This window comes from Hippocampus bargibanti, linkage group LG07 (genome assembly GCF_051943395.1).
Source record: "Hippocampus bargibanti isolate YZ-2025 linkage group LG07, ASM5194339v1, whole genome shotgun sequence".
NCBI classification, from domain to species: Eukaryota; Metazoa; Chordata; class Actinopteri; order Syngnathiformes; family Syngnathidae; genus Hippocampus; species Hippocampus bargibanti.
Window position 1 is genome coordinate 18,445,200 of NC_142740.1, and position 16,594 is coordinate 18,461,793.

Below are 16,594 nucleotides of genomic sequence, written 5' to 3' on the forward strand. Positions count from 1 at the left end.
TAAAGTTTACCTCTTATTTTAACAGGTATTTTCTTCTTAAACTCAGATGACGTTTTAAAAAATACACTTGAGGTATTTCAAATAATATGACCTAATTACTGTAATAATACACGATGGGTGTGAAAGTCAAGGCCTGGCAGCCAGTTATGGCCCAACACATCATTTTATGTGGCCCGTAAAAGCAAATCAAGCATCTAAACTTCCATGATGCTAAAATTTGAACCAAAATTTCAGATTGTCACATCCAGTTTATAACAATGTTTGAACAAGCCAATATTCATGACTTCTGATTTCAAAAGAAGTTATTCAGCAATTTGTTTCTATGTAGGCTCTCAGTCATACAGGAGTGGTCCATCCAGAAAAAAAAACACTAAATCACCATGGCGATTTAAGGTTTAATTTAGACCGTGTGTCGTTAAAACAAACTCCTTAGCCTACCACGTAGGCTTAGTCATGGTAATGAGGTGTTACCAGAACTAATGAGGCAATTAGTGCCAGGTATAGAACATTAGACGTAATCAGATTGGCTTCACGGTGTAGTCTACTGCTCCCTCAACCTTATACAGGGACCTATCAGAGCAGAGGTCTGGCACCGCCACCTCTGTCCATTAGGGATATACAGCATATAGGGTCAGAGTTACCAGCAGAACTTTAGTTCGCTGACGAAGCTCTTCGGATAAGGAGCGAAACGTCCAACACCTTTAAGAAGGACAGATGACGGCTGAAGAAATCTTTTCCTCATCTATTTGTTGTTCGCAGTGTATGTAATATTTGGTGGTGATTAAACACTGAGATGTTTTACAAAATTCACAGTCATAACGGCCGTCCGAGGGGAAACCATAACAACGTAGCCTGAGAGAAAAATGATCTTGACACCTTGGAATTCATCTTTTTTTCTAAAATGAAGATGTCACAATGCATTAACTCAACTCAACTTTATTTATATTGCACTTTTAGAATAACCATTCATACAAAGTGCTTTAACAGGTAATTAAAAAAAAAATCACAAAATAATATTGATTATTTAATCAATTAATCAATACATAAATCCATTGTATCAAAGCTTTTAATTGTCCAAAAATATGTAGAAGTAATTGGATAATTAAATTTGTACATAGTTGCAGCAGACACCAGATGTAGAAGTGGATGTTTATTTATTTTTAATAAAATAGTAAAAATTATTATGGTGACCCTCAAGCTCCCCCACCCAGTTTACGGAGTCATGCTTTATTGTACCTATCGCATTGACTGGCCTGTTGTAACATTCCCGAAAGGGAGTGCTTGGTCTCTTGGCACGCGGCAAAAACGGGAAATGCAAAATGTCGTTGTTGATTCACATTGTCCTCACACTCCCCAGACACATGCTGCAGCCGAACAGGGCATCCAAGTAGGATGAAAGCCAATTAGACAACCTCATAATATCCAAATATATCTTTTGAGACACGTTCCTTCGCTGTTTAAAAACATTTATCATATTTTTTTACCTTATAAAATAAATGAAATTGCAATTTAAGAATGGAGGGGCAAAACCACAAGGCTTTTAGTGAATTACAAAAGAAAGGTCCTGACAAAAGTATTTGGATGCAACCCTTAATCCATTCATCTCTTTTCACGGCGCTTATCCTCATTAAGGTCACAGATGATGCTGAATAATAAAACATATCAGGAGAGCACTCACTAACTGTGGGTACCCTCAGTGGTCATTTAACAAATGTCAGAAAGAAAGAATAGGGAATGAAACCAAAAATTCTGAAGATACAAAAAGGAGAGGAATAGCAGTACCTTACATTGCAGGAGTTTCTGAAAAACTACAGAGTCTTTTGGCAACACAAAATTACTTATTTCAAACCAATAAACACTTTAAGGCAAAAATTAGTGCATCCAAAAGATAGGCTGCCAAATGAAAAACAAAGTAATGTAGTTTACTCAATACATTGTAAGAATGAAAATTGTAAAGAGCAGTACATTGGGGAGACTAAACAAATTCTCAAAAAAAGACTTTAGCAACATCGCAGGGATAATACTAGTGCACCTAAAAGCTAGCAACCACTCATTTGACGACAATGAGGTTAAAATCTTAGCGAAAGAACATAGTAGTTGGTTTGAAAGGGGAGTAAAAGAAGCGATTTTCATAAAACAACTAAATCCTTCATTAAACCGGTTTGGTGGTGTGAGGTTCAATTTGGATCGTTTGTATAACAGCCTGCTTAGGCAACATAGGATTAGTAATACTGATGAGGTGATACCGGAGGAAGTGGGGCAATCAGGCCAGTCGTTATTCAGAACAATAGGAACAATCAGTGGAGCCGCAGGGAGTAGTCATCTGCTCCCCCCACCCTGAGAGTAGGGACCTATCATAGCGGAGTCCGGCACCGCCATGTCTGGACAGTAGGGACATATATATAGGGCCTAAACTACCAGTTAAAATTCAGTTTGCTGACGAAGTTTCTTGGATAAGAAGCGAAACGTCCGACACGTTCAGATGACGGCTGTAGAAACCTTTTCATCGATGGACCACTCCTGTACGACTGAGAGCTTACACAGACGAATTGCTGAATAATTTTGCTGCTTCATTCATTTGTTCATGCTGCTATTAAATGCTAACAGATTTACACGTTTCGGCAAAAACATGTTTATTCCACAGATTAAAATCAGACCAAACCAACTCCAAAAATACTTATCTAATTACTACTATAATGATGGATCAAAGCTCTGAATGTTCATCAACATTTTGCCAGAAGTTTTATTCCCCGAAATTACAAATACATACTGTTTATTGTACACCGCTGTGACATTTGAACGTATATAGCAGAATAAATAACCATAGCTAATAATTTAATTAACATGTATTGTACATAAAAGTTAAATGAAAATATATGTGTAAATAAACTTTGAAAAACGACATTATTGCTTAAACTTTAAAGTTAAATACAACTGAATTGTATGCAACGTATTTGAAAAGTGAAAAATGTATAGCACAGAGAAAGGGGGTGTGAAAAAAATGTCGTGTACTCATACCACACCGGGTGAATGACCGCCTTGGTGCGTCTGGTGACACCTGCGTCTTTCCTCCGCAGATGACCAGGTGCTGTCAGACCTGGGCCATGCCAACGGGCTCTACGGTAGCGTGGGCGACATGCCGACCGGCGCCGTGCTGAACGGCAGCTTCTCGGTGGAGGCGGCGAGCCAACCCTACCACGACATCCGCGCCGGAAGCCCCTACGGTCTCCCGCAGTCCCCTTCCTCAATCGCCTCCCTGCCCGGTCACACACCTCTCCTTAACAACCTGGCCTTCACCATGGACGCTCTGGGGGTACAGGGCGGGCCGGGCGGCGTGGGCCAGGCCCTGAGGGCTATGGCGGGCGGCCCAACCTCAGACCTGTCCACGGGTAGCAGTACGGGCTACCCCGACTTCCCCACCAGTCCCGTGTCCTGGTTGGATGAGATGGACCAGTCCCAGTTCTGAGAACAAAAAGGCCATGCAAGACTTTGTTTCCATCACGCCAGCAGTTTTGGAAAGCCTTTGGGGCATTTAGTTAATCTTCTTGACATCCAACCGAGAGTCCATGAACAGTACTGTTCCACTCTTGGTCCCACGAAGACAATTCGAGGACCGTGTCTAACCAATAACGCTTCTTCCACGACCAATGCCACTGATTGCTTTTGTAGAGCAAATTAAACCTTACACGTCATCTACAGCGGCACACTAGTATCTCTACCAGTTGGCATACAATGGCAGCCTCCAGACCCTACTCATAGCCCACTTGTGGTGTTTCCTTACTTGTAATCTAGTTTACCCAATTAGTATTTCAAATTTGCTGGAATGTCAAACAGTATAAGAGTACATGGGACTAGTAAAACACAGTCTTTCTAATACAGTAAAGTCTCGTTATATCGATATTCAAGGGAGTCTGAAAAAATATCGATATAACCGGGACTATCGATATATCCGACCCTGTTTGCATGTAATTTTCTCCGTGCGTGCATAGAAATAGTATCGATATAACCGGGACTATCGATATATCCGATATCGATATAACGAGACTTTACTGTATTTGTTTTACTCGTATGCTGAATTATCTTACAAGTAAAGACAAAGAATACACTATAACACGAATTTTAAGTCAAACATTGTACACAGGTGTCAAAGTCAAGGCCCAGGGGCCTAATCTGGCCTGTCCCATCAGTTTATTCGGCCCACGAAAGCAAATCAAGCATATTAAGTTCCAGGACGCTTGCTAAAGTCTGAACCATAATTTAAAATTGTCCCATGTAAACCACAACAGCCATTATTTTTTACTTCAAATATGAAAACTAGTCATTCATTAATTTGTTGTGCGCTCTATATAATATGTGGAGGAGATTAAACAGTGTAATGGCTTCCACAAATTCATTACGGCTCCCGAGAGGAAACCGTAACTACAGTACAATGTGGCCCATGAAAAAAAAAAAAAAAAAAAGAGTTTGACACCCTTGCAACCTTTGGCCAAGAAGTAAACAATTATTTACTACTACACTATTTTGTGACACTAGTAGCACTGAAAGGGCCAAATATTTGGCATGTGTCATACTATATCCTTGGTCACATCTTAAGGACAATGAACAAGTGAACTTTTTCTCCTCACTACATGTTACTAGTGAGGCAAAACTGTTGACTAGTTGACAACTGGATGCTTAAGCGCAGTCTTGCTTTACTGGTAACATTGTGCAGGCATTCTACAAGCATGTAGAAATGACAAACAGCAGCCAAAAAACTCCATCTAACTAGTCCGTTCTTTTAACAGGCGAAATTTTCTGACCAGTGAGCATAAAGAGTGTACTCATACGTGGACCTTACACTGGATGTTCCCAATAAAGTTCCGTAGTTTCACCAATAGTGGTAACACTACACCTCACTTGTAGTAACTGTCTTACTCGCAACATTTTTTTCCACTATCAGTGCTACTTTTACCACTAACACCACAAGAACCAGCTAGTAGATCCAACTGGCATCCAGCTAAGGTTCATGACCTAGCACATATTTTATCCTCCATAATAGGACCATTGATATCCTGGAAGGAGATCTTCAAAAAATGTGCTACTAGTGCTATAAGTGGCATTATAAAATAATACCTAGTGCTTCATAAGTACAACTAGAACAGCGCAGAGCAGAATTTTGCCTGGTTGATGGAGATGTGTAGTTATCCTACTAGTGAGGAGAAATGTCACGGAGCAAAGGGAAAAAATAACTTACCAGGAAGTGCAATGAATTGTCTTTGGAATGAGGACAAAGAGTGTTGTAGTACATGGACTTCAAAGTGGATATCAAGGACATGGACTAAAGACTGACAAGGTGTTCCATAGGTGTTTGCGTGTAGCGAAAGAGGACACAAACGCAACAGTGCATCTTGCAAATGCTACCTGGCCGACAATAAACCACAATGAGGCTCACTCGCTCAAGAGTGTCAGTCTGAAGGCGCCTGCACATTTCTGACGGATCGTCCCGAGCCTTTTATATGCACTTTACACTCCTCGCCACTTGGAGGAGCAAAAAGAGAACGGAGGCGAGGGGTATGCACAAGGCTGAGACAGTGTCGCGTCGGGAAAGAATTTTACAAACATTGTGGCACAAGTGTTTATTTTGAAAACCCATATGGCCATTTTTTTCTACGAGTTCGATGCTGATGTTTTCAAACTTGTGTATCCGTGGCTGCTTGACTTGTTCTCGTCTGTGTAACGTTGTGTGCTCTACAGGACACGCGTCAATGTTTATTATTTAAGAGATGATGAAAGCCAATTAGAAAGCAGAAAATGCACCGTGCAACGTAACGTGGTAAGTTTTTACAAAATCTTTTCAGATTTTACAAATGCAAAACATTTGTATGTTCCGATGGCCAATGTTTTTGTCACCTTTTTTCTAAAGATAGACTTTTGACCACACCGCCTTGATCAAGGATAGGAGAATTAATGATTAAAAATCTATATTTAGTGTTTTTGTTTTTTTCGTCAAATCGTTAATTATCATTCGCTTGTTGTTCGACATTATTCTCGTGCAATGCTTTATTTATTAATTTATTTATTTATTTTTATTTTGCCTTCTATGATTTTAATCTGACCATGAATTTCTATCGCGATTGTCCTCATTATGGTCATGAGTGAGCTGGAGCTATTCAAGCTGACTTGCGGCAAAAGGGGTACACCAGGGACTGGACATCAAAAGTCACATCGACAAGCCACCATAAACACTCACAATCACACATTTGCATTACTTAAGAGTTATCAATGAAACGAAACGACGAACGAACGAACGAAACGAAAAATATTGATCTTACTTTCCCCCAGTGTGGCTCTTATGGTTACAGATCAGATTACTTAGTTTTTCAACTAAGCTTTATTCAAAGTGAAATGCAATTTCTGCTTGGAGGACAACTTGCCTGTCCAACACACATTGCGGTACGCCGCATGGATCTTTGTTTCAGCTCTGTACTTCCCCTCTGTCTGATCCGGGCTTCTCTTGGTAATCTACTCAGTGAAGCGGGGATCTATCTGGCCGCGCCCGCTATCATCCTACTTACTAAGGCCAGATGTGTTGTCAGCCTGTTCTCCAACCGTCTAGTAAACAGTGGCAAAGCTGAGATATCTTGCAGTTCAGTTTGGGACTAAAGTAAAGCAGATTTTAGTATTTTTCACACTAATTTCACAAATGGCTTTCAGTTTTTCTAGCATATTGGGTTCACCTCCTAGTTTGACCTTTATAAGAATATCAGAATGGGCATATATCTCCGCATTGAAACATTTTTTTTTTTTTTTTGGGGGGGGGGGGGGGGGATGACAAAACTTAAATGTCAATTTATCTTTGGCCCGTCAAATACATTTGCTACATTTTATCATGACATGTTTTGTTGTTTTTGTCGACTGAAGAGATTAATCAAACAATCCCCATTGTTCTATCCCTTCTCTGTTACAAACATGTACAAAACATCCCAAACTGCTTTTTCTGTCTGCGTTGCCTCGAAAGTTTGCATCTTAATTGTTGTAAATTGTGTACAGTTTGGCTTGTTTGTCGTCTCGTTTGATGAGTGCTATTTATAATTGCCATGTGTCTTTGAAAAAGATGTAAAGGAGAGCACTGAATTTATTCATTTATGCCTTCTGTGTAATGGTATGAACTGTGTACAGTCAAATCTATATGAGGACAATAAAGATGGATTGTCTTTGGGTTAAACTCAACTGATTTGTCGTTAATACGATACACAGCAAAGTAGGCTGCTGTAGGTGTTTGCGTTATTTTTTTGGGGTGGCGGTGTGTGTGGGGCGTGGGGGTCGAAACACTCTTTAGAGAGAGTTAACCCGCAAATTCATTTAGCCATAGAGAGCATTTACCACACACTTAGACCTCGATTCAATTGTGGAGATCCATTTAGCAGAAGCAGCAGACAGTGGTGGGTCAGTTAACAGTGATTGATGCGCTCTCGGAGTGGGGGCGGCCACAAACACACATGACGCGACGAGGAGGGAAAAAAAAAAAAAACAAAACAAAGCAAGCACAGAAACAGCTGCCTGATCCTGTCATTGTTAGAGACTGCAGCAGATTGTTCCAGATCGCTTTAATCCTCATGCTGTTAATTAATTGTACGGTGCTTTGTAAAAATGTGTTAATAATCTCCCTGGACAGGCAGATCTGTAAACATGACATGTTCAAATTTGGGATGCAAAGTGGGAAACAACCAAATTGTCTCCCTTATACTGTGGGGAAGTATCATGAAAAAAATGTGGTTTTTGGCAAGGATAAGATCAGTGTTTTTAAAACTTTTTGTGCCACGGCATGTTTTTTACATTGGAAAAAAATTGCGGCACACCACTAACAATCTCGGAGGAACGAGGCAATCAACTACGTGTTGCCGCACTCCCTAATCAGAATCATCTTTAATGCCAAGTATGTAGAACACACAAGGAATTTGTTTCTGGTAGAACATGCTGCACTAGTATCATCATCAACAAATTGCAAAGAGGCACTACACAGTACTATTTGGGTTACTGTTTAATGAGTTAATGGCTTGGGGGAAGAAGCTGTTTAAATGTATGCCGGATTTGGTGTGCATGGATCGGTAGCGCCTGTCTGAGGGGAGTAGCTGGAAAAGGTGGTGGGCAGGATGCGGAGGGTCCAGTAGGATTTTCCGTGCCCTTGTTTGGATTCTTGCAGAATATTAAGTTACCCTCCCAGTCTTTACAGCACGGATACCGGAGAATGGCATTCTATTTGCAGAAAGTGATGAATACATGCTTTATACAATTTTAAGAAAATAAGTGACATTGGATAATTTCTCACGGCACACCTGATGATCTGTCACGGCACACTATGTGCGGCGGCACAGTGGTTGAAAATCACTGATATCTAGTAAACTCCTCAAACAGAGCCTGGGAGTCACGCCGCTGGGAACAATTTCAAAATAAAAGGCTGCGATGGCTCTACAAGGTAAGCTTTATTTTGAAGTTGGATTTCCCGCCGCATTATGGACAGAATCACTTTTGTTTTTTTCTTCATCTCTTTCCATTCATTCAGTCACTGTTGTGCCATATTTTTTGCGCTCGATGGGTCCAATGTGTTGCATGTTGTGTTTAATGCCTTGGAAATTCTCTTGTACCTCATTCCTGGCTCATAGATTTGAAGAATGCAATCACTTTGATGATGTGGAAGCTCGCTGCAGACCATAGTATCTGTTGTGACAAGAATGTCAGGAAATGACTCCTAGAACATTTGACATTTTTATATTAGAAAAAAAAAACATGGCAATTGGAACAGGGGGTTCATCCTTTATGTCCACTGCACAAACAGTGCACACATTTGGAGATAAGCACTCTTCAACAGACAATGACAGTTTTATAAATCTCAAGCATATCACAAAAGTTGTTCACATAGCTTTAAGCGGTAAACACAAAATTAGTTTTGTGGTTTGTTTTTTTTCCGAAGAAGAACATATAGAAACACAATGAAATTACACCCCAGCATGAATCCATAAGCTCATCTGTATGCTGCAACGTGAAGCATTAGTCTGAGGGCGGGCCAAAGCAAACCTAAACCTAAGTGATATTGATTCTGTGCGTTTTAGCTATTCGTGTTGCATTATCCAAACAACAACAACAATAACAACAAAAACGAAGAGTCAGCCCCCGTAGAAGTTTGCATAAAAGGTTCCAAATGCAGATGATTTTTATTTAAGCATTGATTGGCTGAACTAAGGATGGCCATTAATGGACGGACTTTAATAGTCGCGGCTTACAAAGACAAAAAGCCACAGCGACAGTTAGGATAATTTACACGCCACTTACAGCACTAGTATACAAATAAATCTGCGGCAACTCCACCACCGCTGCTTTTGAGAAGATGACAAGCACAAGCACAAACGCCATTATCATCGATTGCCGGGGCTTTTATTACTAACTTTCTAAAGAGAAGCCTTTTTTTAAATAGATGAATAAATTAACATGCAAAACAGATGTGATTTGTTTTGGCCTGGAAATGCGTCTAGCGGTTGGAAGACCAGATTCCCCGCCCCCCAACCTCCTTCTTCTCCTCCATTTAGTGAACAATGATGCTCAGCATGATGAAGTGAGTCTTAAAGAGAGGAGGCACAGTCAAACAGAGGCCTCTCAATGACACCCTCAAGGTTGCGAGCTTCGTGCTGTTTTAATGTGAAACTGGCTTTTTTCCACTCAATAATATCAGCGGCGTGTCAAGTGACCAGAAGAGGCGGGGCTACACGGGTGAGGAAAACATGACAAATACCAACAGAATGATAATACGGTACGGTGTCACGCTTGTTCTTCAATATAGCTACGGCATAGCTACGCCAGGTTCCAAAACTATGATGAAAATCATGGTTTTCACAGATTTTTTCCAGTCGATGTCACAGGTGTCAAAGTCAAGGCCCTGGGGCCAAATCTGGCACACCGCATCATTTTATTTGGCCCGTGAAAGCAAATCAAGCATGTCTAGTTCCATGATGGTTACTAAAGTCAGAACCAAAATTTCAATTTGTCATATGTAATGCTACAATGACAGTCATTATGTTTGACTTCAAATTTAAAAACTAGTTATTCATTAATTTGTTGTGTGTTCTGTATGTCATATGTGTCGGAGATTCCTACATTCTAATGAAAACTCATTAACTCATTCACTGCCAGACATGCAAAAATGTGTCCACTCCAGTGCTAGGGTTTTTGTCATTTTCAAACAAATTCCAGGACCCACAGAATATTGAGTTTGCATAAACATTCAATGCAGCGTGAGAAACCTTAGACTCACTCATCAGAAAAAAGGTTAAATTTTAAATTCTATGGGTCAATAAATGGTGTATTTTCAAACTTTTTCCAGATATAAGGCTCACCAGAGTATAAGGCACACCTTCAATGAATGAAATAAGTTTTCTAAATATAATATCTAAATATATATAAAAGTTCCAAATACCACGCACACCACATTATAAGGCGCTACAATAGAGGCTGGGGTTACACACTACTTCTACAGGGGAAATGTAGTCGGTGGCTGCTGACAGGAGTTGCGAGACCTGTTGTGGCTCAACATTACTTCACATATAAGGCGCACCTGCGTATGAGCCGCAGGGTCATCTCTTGAAGAAAATAAAGGCTTTTGGATGTGCCTTATACACCGGAAAATAGGGTAAATGACACCAAGGACCGTGGCTCTCAAATTCTGAAATGAATATTTGATGAACCATTTCAGGGACAGAGGTCACAACGGTGGCCAACCTATCAACGGTGACTTAACGTATCATTATTAGTGCATGAAAGGGTTAATGTGACAACTAGGAAAGGAACTCGGTTATGATGATATTGGGTATTTTTGCATGAGCTCCTCCAGATTTCTCCCTAGACATGACTCATTGTGACATAAAAAGTATCCCTCACATTGTTTTCAAGCATCCCCCTAAAGTATTTCCCTGTTCTCCAAATAAAGTGATAGGCAAACAAGCACCGGCATTCCAAAGCATCTGTATGCGCTCTCTGAAGCAACAATGAGGTTATGAAGACAAAATTGCAAATTTCCCCATTGTGGGACGAATAAAGGTTTTCTGATTCTGATTCTGAAAAGGTTCAATTTGTTTAAACAACATACAGGTACGGTGGTTTAGTGTGGAGAGGGAGGGAGCTGAGGTGCCCAGAAAAAAGAAGCGTAGAGGAAAATTGAATGCCCATAATGGAAACATAATGGGCTTAGTGTCAGAGTCTTGCAGACAGGCCGAGGGGGGGCTGCACGACTGCCGTCACCCTCTCTTAATTCAAGCTGGTATTACAGGCTTTAAGAAGGCACGAGGAGCCCCCCCAAACTGCCTAATGGAATCCATGACATGGTCACTCAAACTCTCTTTGGGAGTGCAGCCCTTCATACGTCGGAATACTGAAAAGCTTTCAACTCACGTGGGGTTTCTTTCATCGTTTCTTCCATTTGAGATTTCATAAAAAGGGATATTAGGAGTATTTATAGAGCAGGGCGAGACTCTGCGGACGTGAGCCAGGCCACTTCTCTGACAGGGGCTCTTGAGAAGCACGTAAAATCAAGATATCACATTTCACTCGGGTTTCACCATTTCATCTCCTGTTGCCAAAGCGCACTCTAAACATATACCAAAGGTAAAATGAGCGCAAACGCTGGCTGCGAGGGTGAGTGATAAACTCCAAGCAGACATGTTGAGACTGTGATCCAACACCTCCAATCAAGCCAGATTGACAGTTGAGTTAAACACCAAAGACCGGGGGGGGGCAAGGGTGAGACGCTTGACAGTGCGCTATAGAGAGGATGATTAAGCCGTGCTCCCTTGCCACTGTACATTATTCTGTATTTCTGTCTTCATCAGGAAGCTGTAGTTAAGAACCACAATCCAGATTTAGCCTATTCTCATCTGTCAGTATGTGTGTGTGTGTGTGTGTGTGTGTGTGTGTGTGTGTGTGTGTGTGTGTGTGTGTGTGTGTGTGTGTGTGTGTGTGTTATACTGATCAGAGCAGCTTGACAAGGAAAGCAGATTTGGATGTTAACCATGTGGTGGTTATTTCGACAGAACATCTGGATACTTTCCTATATGACGCACAGTTTAGTTTGTGTACTTAACACAATGAAGTCACACTGGATATAAAAAGTCTACGTAAACTCCAATTCCAGGTTTTCATTGTATGCAGAAAAAACGAGTCGGATAATTTTATTTACATCATTGTGACCTGGAGTCTGTACAATTCAGGTGGATGGGTGGGGCCGAGGGCTTTTCGAGAGAGAAAGGAAATCATAAAGAACAGAGATAAGTAGAGATAGAGGAGATTGTGAAGTTTCAAACACCAGTCATTGCTAGCAGTAAACGGCTAAAAAAAAAGAACCTTTTGGGATAGCCTATTAGAACATCTGAACTTTGCTTGAATCAGAAGCAATTTAAATGACGGCAGATGTGTGCTCAATCCTATTTAACTCATTCACTGCCATTCACAAATTTATTCGGGAATTGAAAATATGACGTAGAGCGGCATTCCTGAATTTGTTCGGGTTTAGTTTTTTTCATGCTTGGGTGCCGATAAAGCGCTGACCATGGCCTCTGGCAGCATTTCCCTTCTTTCTATGTTAGCACTTTTTCCCAGCTTCAGCTGTTGTTAAAGCGCAATAGAATGGACGTATTGCATTGTATTTTGGATAGCCGCCGTCTTTTCAAGCTCAGATAACTCCAGACCCATATAATTTAGGAATGAACTCTTTTTTTTCTGATGAGAGAAGAGAGGCTAAGTTTTCTAACGCTGTACTAAATGTTTATGTTGTCCTAAAACTCAATTTATATGGGTCCTGGAATTCAAGTGACAATGACAAAAACCCTGGGACTGGAGTGGACACATTTTTGCACGTCTGGCAGTGAATGAGTTAAGCCAAGTTTGTAATGCAAGAGTTAAATGTGGGTGTGCACATTTATGCAACCAATTTTTGTTATTTTTTTCTTTCCAGGATGATAAAAACATAGATCTATATTACACATGGATTTTGACAAGCCTAAGTCACACAGTGAATGTAATGTGGGTGTTGGGCTGAAAAAAGTGGATCAGATTGCTTTTTGTGAAAAGAAGAGTAGCATCATTTTAAAGAATTTAATGGCAGACAAAGAATTCTTTGGAATGATACAAAGTAAATCATACACCTGCAGCAAAGTTGGGAAAATTTCATAGCGATTGTGGATGATAAATTAGAAAATCAGCAAACTTTAGTGAGGTCAAAATACAGGATTTCAACTGAAAAAACCACGGTAAAGCCAACTCACCTCAAAGGTTCGGGAGGAAAAAAAAAAAAATCAAACGCAAACTGCTCGGGTTGCAGTCTCTCACCCGTTTAAGTGAGGGATGCTGGGAAGTCTGGGATGATGAGAGGACAATGCGGGGCACGGGGTTCCGGCTTCAGCCTTTGGGAGCGGTGTACTGGCGCAAGAGTGAGGAGATGGCGCCGGACTCTGTGACCTCCTCGGGAAGCGAACCTTCCATGTCTTTGATGGACGGATCGGCACCGGTGCTCAGCAGCAGCTCCACGATGTCGCCAAACTCACACACCGATGCTTTAGATGAAAGAAGGTAACTATTAGATCAGCAGAAATCATGCGGCTCCTTCACAATGTTAGTTTGCTGAGTTTATACCAAAACAACATGAAGGAAGGAAGGAAGGCAGGAAGGAAGGAAGGAACTAAGTAAGTAAGTAACTCAGCTTTATTTTGTATAACACTTTGCACAGGTAAAACCACAAAGTGCTTCACAAAATTTAAAACAGTCATAATAAAAACAATACACAAAAAAAGTGCAAGTGGAAAATTATGCAGGCATAGAACATAACAGTTAATCAAACGCCTGTTTAAATAAAAAAAGTCTTTAAATGTTTTTTAAACGTGTCAACTGACTCCATACAGCATAGTGATAGGGGTAGTGCATTCCATAGCAGAGAGGCTACCGCTTGAAAAGCTCTGTCACCTCTAGTTTTAAATCGGGTACGGGGGACTTTGGTCAGATGATCTCATGCGGCTGGGGGAATAAAACTTATATAAAATCAGACCGATAAGAGGGAGCTTGTCCATGCAAAGATCTGAAAGTGAGAACTAAGATCTTAAAATGGGTTCTAAAATGCACTGGTAACCAGTGCAGTGAGGCCAGCGCAGGGGTGATGTGTGCCCTCTTGCTAGTTTGGGTTCAGAGTCTTGCAGCGTGAGTTCTGAACAACCTGGAGACGCTTCATGCCCTTCTTGTTAAAACATGTAAAAAGGCTGTTAGGGGTGTTTTCGGTCTGTAGAGCAGGAAAGAATAGAATAATATACAGAAACAGCTGAAGCTGTAACAAAGTGCTGAACATGGACAGCTTTCATAGACAGATAGAAAGCTATTCAATTCTGGTATTAAATATATTTTGTTGTCCCCCGTACACCATTGTTAATACAGCAAAACTTATAACTCTTAATAATTCCAATTCCTCAGCAGAGGCTGTATGAATGAAAATGACAAGCAGTCACTAGACAGCACAGGTGTGAAAGTCAAGGCCCGCCGCATCATATTCGGCCCGCGAAAGCAAATGAAGCATGTTAAGTGCCATGATGCTTGGTAAAGTCTGAACTTTGAAATTTGAAATTGCCGTATGTACACCACAATAACAGTCATTATTTTTTACTTTGAATTTTCAAACTAGTTATTCATTAATTTGTTGTGCGCTCTATTTGTAATATGTAAAGGGGATTAAACATTCTAAAGGATTCCTCAAATTCAAAATGGCCCGAGAGGAAACCGTAATTACAATTTGGACCGCGGCAAAAAAAAAACCTTTGACACCCTTGCCATACAGTATGTACAAGGTGGATATCAGCCAACAATTCTCTCGCCTAGATTGACCCCTCACAAGCAAGTATCTTAACATATAGTGAATCCAAAACAAAATATTCAACTTAGTGGAAATTTGGCTGATTAGTGTTGACTGGTTGAATCCATATGCACTGCCCAAGTTCAGGGAAAAGCTCTCTGAAATGCTTTAATTCTGTCCTTGTGGCAATTCGGGTCTTTTCCAAACCCCTCAAGAATAAGTGTGTACACCTTTTCAACGTAGTTAGTGCATCTCTGCGCCCCCCCCCCCCTTTCCTCTCTCGCCATGTAAGTGCTCTTCCCTGTCCGTGTCTATCAAGTGCTGCTTTTAAACAGCGGCCTACGCGCTCGGTCGTGATCGCTGATGTCAGCAACACAGCGGTGATTGACAGGCAGGCCGCTCTATCTCAAAGAGTGGATGCGAGATGTAATGATACATTGCAAACGTCGCATTCGAGCATTGCGCCATGTGTAAAAGGCAGCTGAGATTAGCGTGTGGCTTAATATTATTTTTTTTCTGAGTGAGACTTATATTTGACGTGTGTTTTATTTAGCCAGAGCGGCTTGCGCGACACGTGGCCGGCATGTCACTTGGGCCTTGAGCTGTAAAAAAAAATAAAAGAGAAAGGCAAAAGTAGCTAACCCTCAAGGGAGCCGTAGAGGAGAGAAACAATTTATGGTGAGCAGTAAACCCTCAATTAATCACTTGCCAGCCGGCATGGCCCTGTGCAAAGAGAGGTGGAAATGAATTTTCATTCTCTGCGATTTGTCTCTCGCAGTTCATCGCTTATGTTTATTAGTCATCTTTCTCCATGCCACCTTCCCGGGTTTGCGGATGCATGTGCCAGTGAGTGACGCAATATGGCCACCACCAAATGACTCCGGTGAGGTGGGGAGGACAGATGGAGCCGCTACGCACTCACAGAATGTGAAGGACAAGGGAACCGCCCCAAAGGGAGATGTGTGGTGGGGCACGAGAGGGTCAGGGGGAGTCTGAGAACCGTTGCTGATTTCCTTAGGGAGGCCTACCGATGATTAAGCAAACCACACACACGCACATTGACCAAAACCGGATCGGAATCTCTACACGGAATAGATACAAATGCGCCAAAGGACATGCACATGAGGAATGGGTAAGCCACATTAGGATGGAAAAAGTTGGTGTGGAGGGGCACACGTTTCCCTCAAACTGCAGATGAATTAAAAAATGAACAGACACCCGCATCAGCAGCCGCCTTCTTACCATAATGCAGCGCCGTCTGTCCTTCGTTATCCTGTGAAAGGCAAAGACAACGTTCAACAGGCTTGTGACGAACAAAGAATAAATCAGTGCAGTTTTATGATAACAGAAAATAAATTTGCAGCCACCGAATCCTGAAAATTCAGCGCTTCGCATACCAATTAGTGGCTTTCTTGTTGCCAACAGTTTGAGCAGGACTCGTTTTCATTGGCCCATCGGAGGTGCGGGGACAGGGTGGGGGGGATTATGAGGAGATGAGGTATTGATTGGGGAAACACAGGACTCAAACGTGATCATGATCTGGCTGACGGCCTTTTGCGATTTGATTGTATTCAAACAAGTTCTACTTCTCTTATTTTGAAAGAGCACGTCACATGATTGAGCCCTAAAATTTATCCACACTGGGATTTGTTTTGTTTTGAAATGTGATGCTTAGAAGTGTTATACAGTATATCATATTTTCCTGTGTATAAGGTGCCCCCAAAAGCCTTCATTTTCCAA

At 41.3% G+C, this 16,594-nt stretch overlaps 2 protein-coding genes across 4 annotated transcripts in view; one reads left to right on the forward strand and one right to left on the reverse strand.

Annotated features, from left to right (window-relative positions):
* lhx4 (LIM homeobox 4) overlaps positions 1-7,650 on the forward strand; it is a 15,992-nt gene extending 8,342 nt beyond the window's left edge. For both annotated transcript variants that reach the window (XM_089000670.1, XM_089000671.1), the window contains exon 6: positions 3,078-7,650. In XM_089000670.1, coding sequence (XP_088856796.1) covers positions 3,078-3,466 — 389 coding nt within the window. In that variant the 3' untranslated portion in view covers positions 3,467-7,650. The remainder of the gene's footprint in view (positions 1-3,077) is intronic.
* Positions 1-16,594, reverse strand: part of acbd6 (acyl-CoA binding domain containing 6) — a 49,761-nt gene that overhangs the window by 2,341 nt on the left and 30,826 nt on the right. The window contains exons 7-8 of one of the 2 annotated variants that reach the window (XR_016115534.1): positions 16,097-16,127; positions 13,351-13,574 (exon numbers count right to left, since the gene is read on the reverse strand). Coding sequence is in view for 1 of the 2 variants with exons in the window: in XM_089000668.1 (XP_088856794.1) it covers positions 13,420-13,574; positions 16,097-16,127 (186 nt within the window). In the remaining variant the exon portion in view is untranslated. Of the gene's footprint in view, positions 1-8,779; positions 13,575-16,096; positions 16,128-16,594 lie in introns of those variants that run through there. The other variant, XM_089000668.1, reaches the window with a different exon arrangement.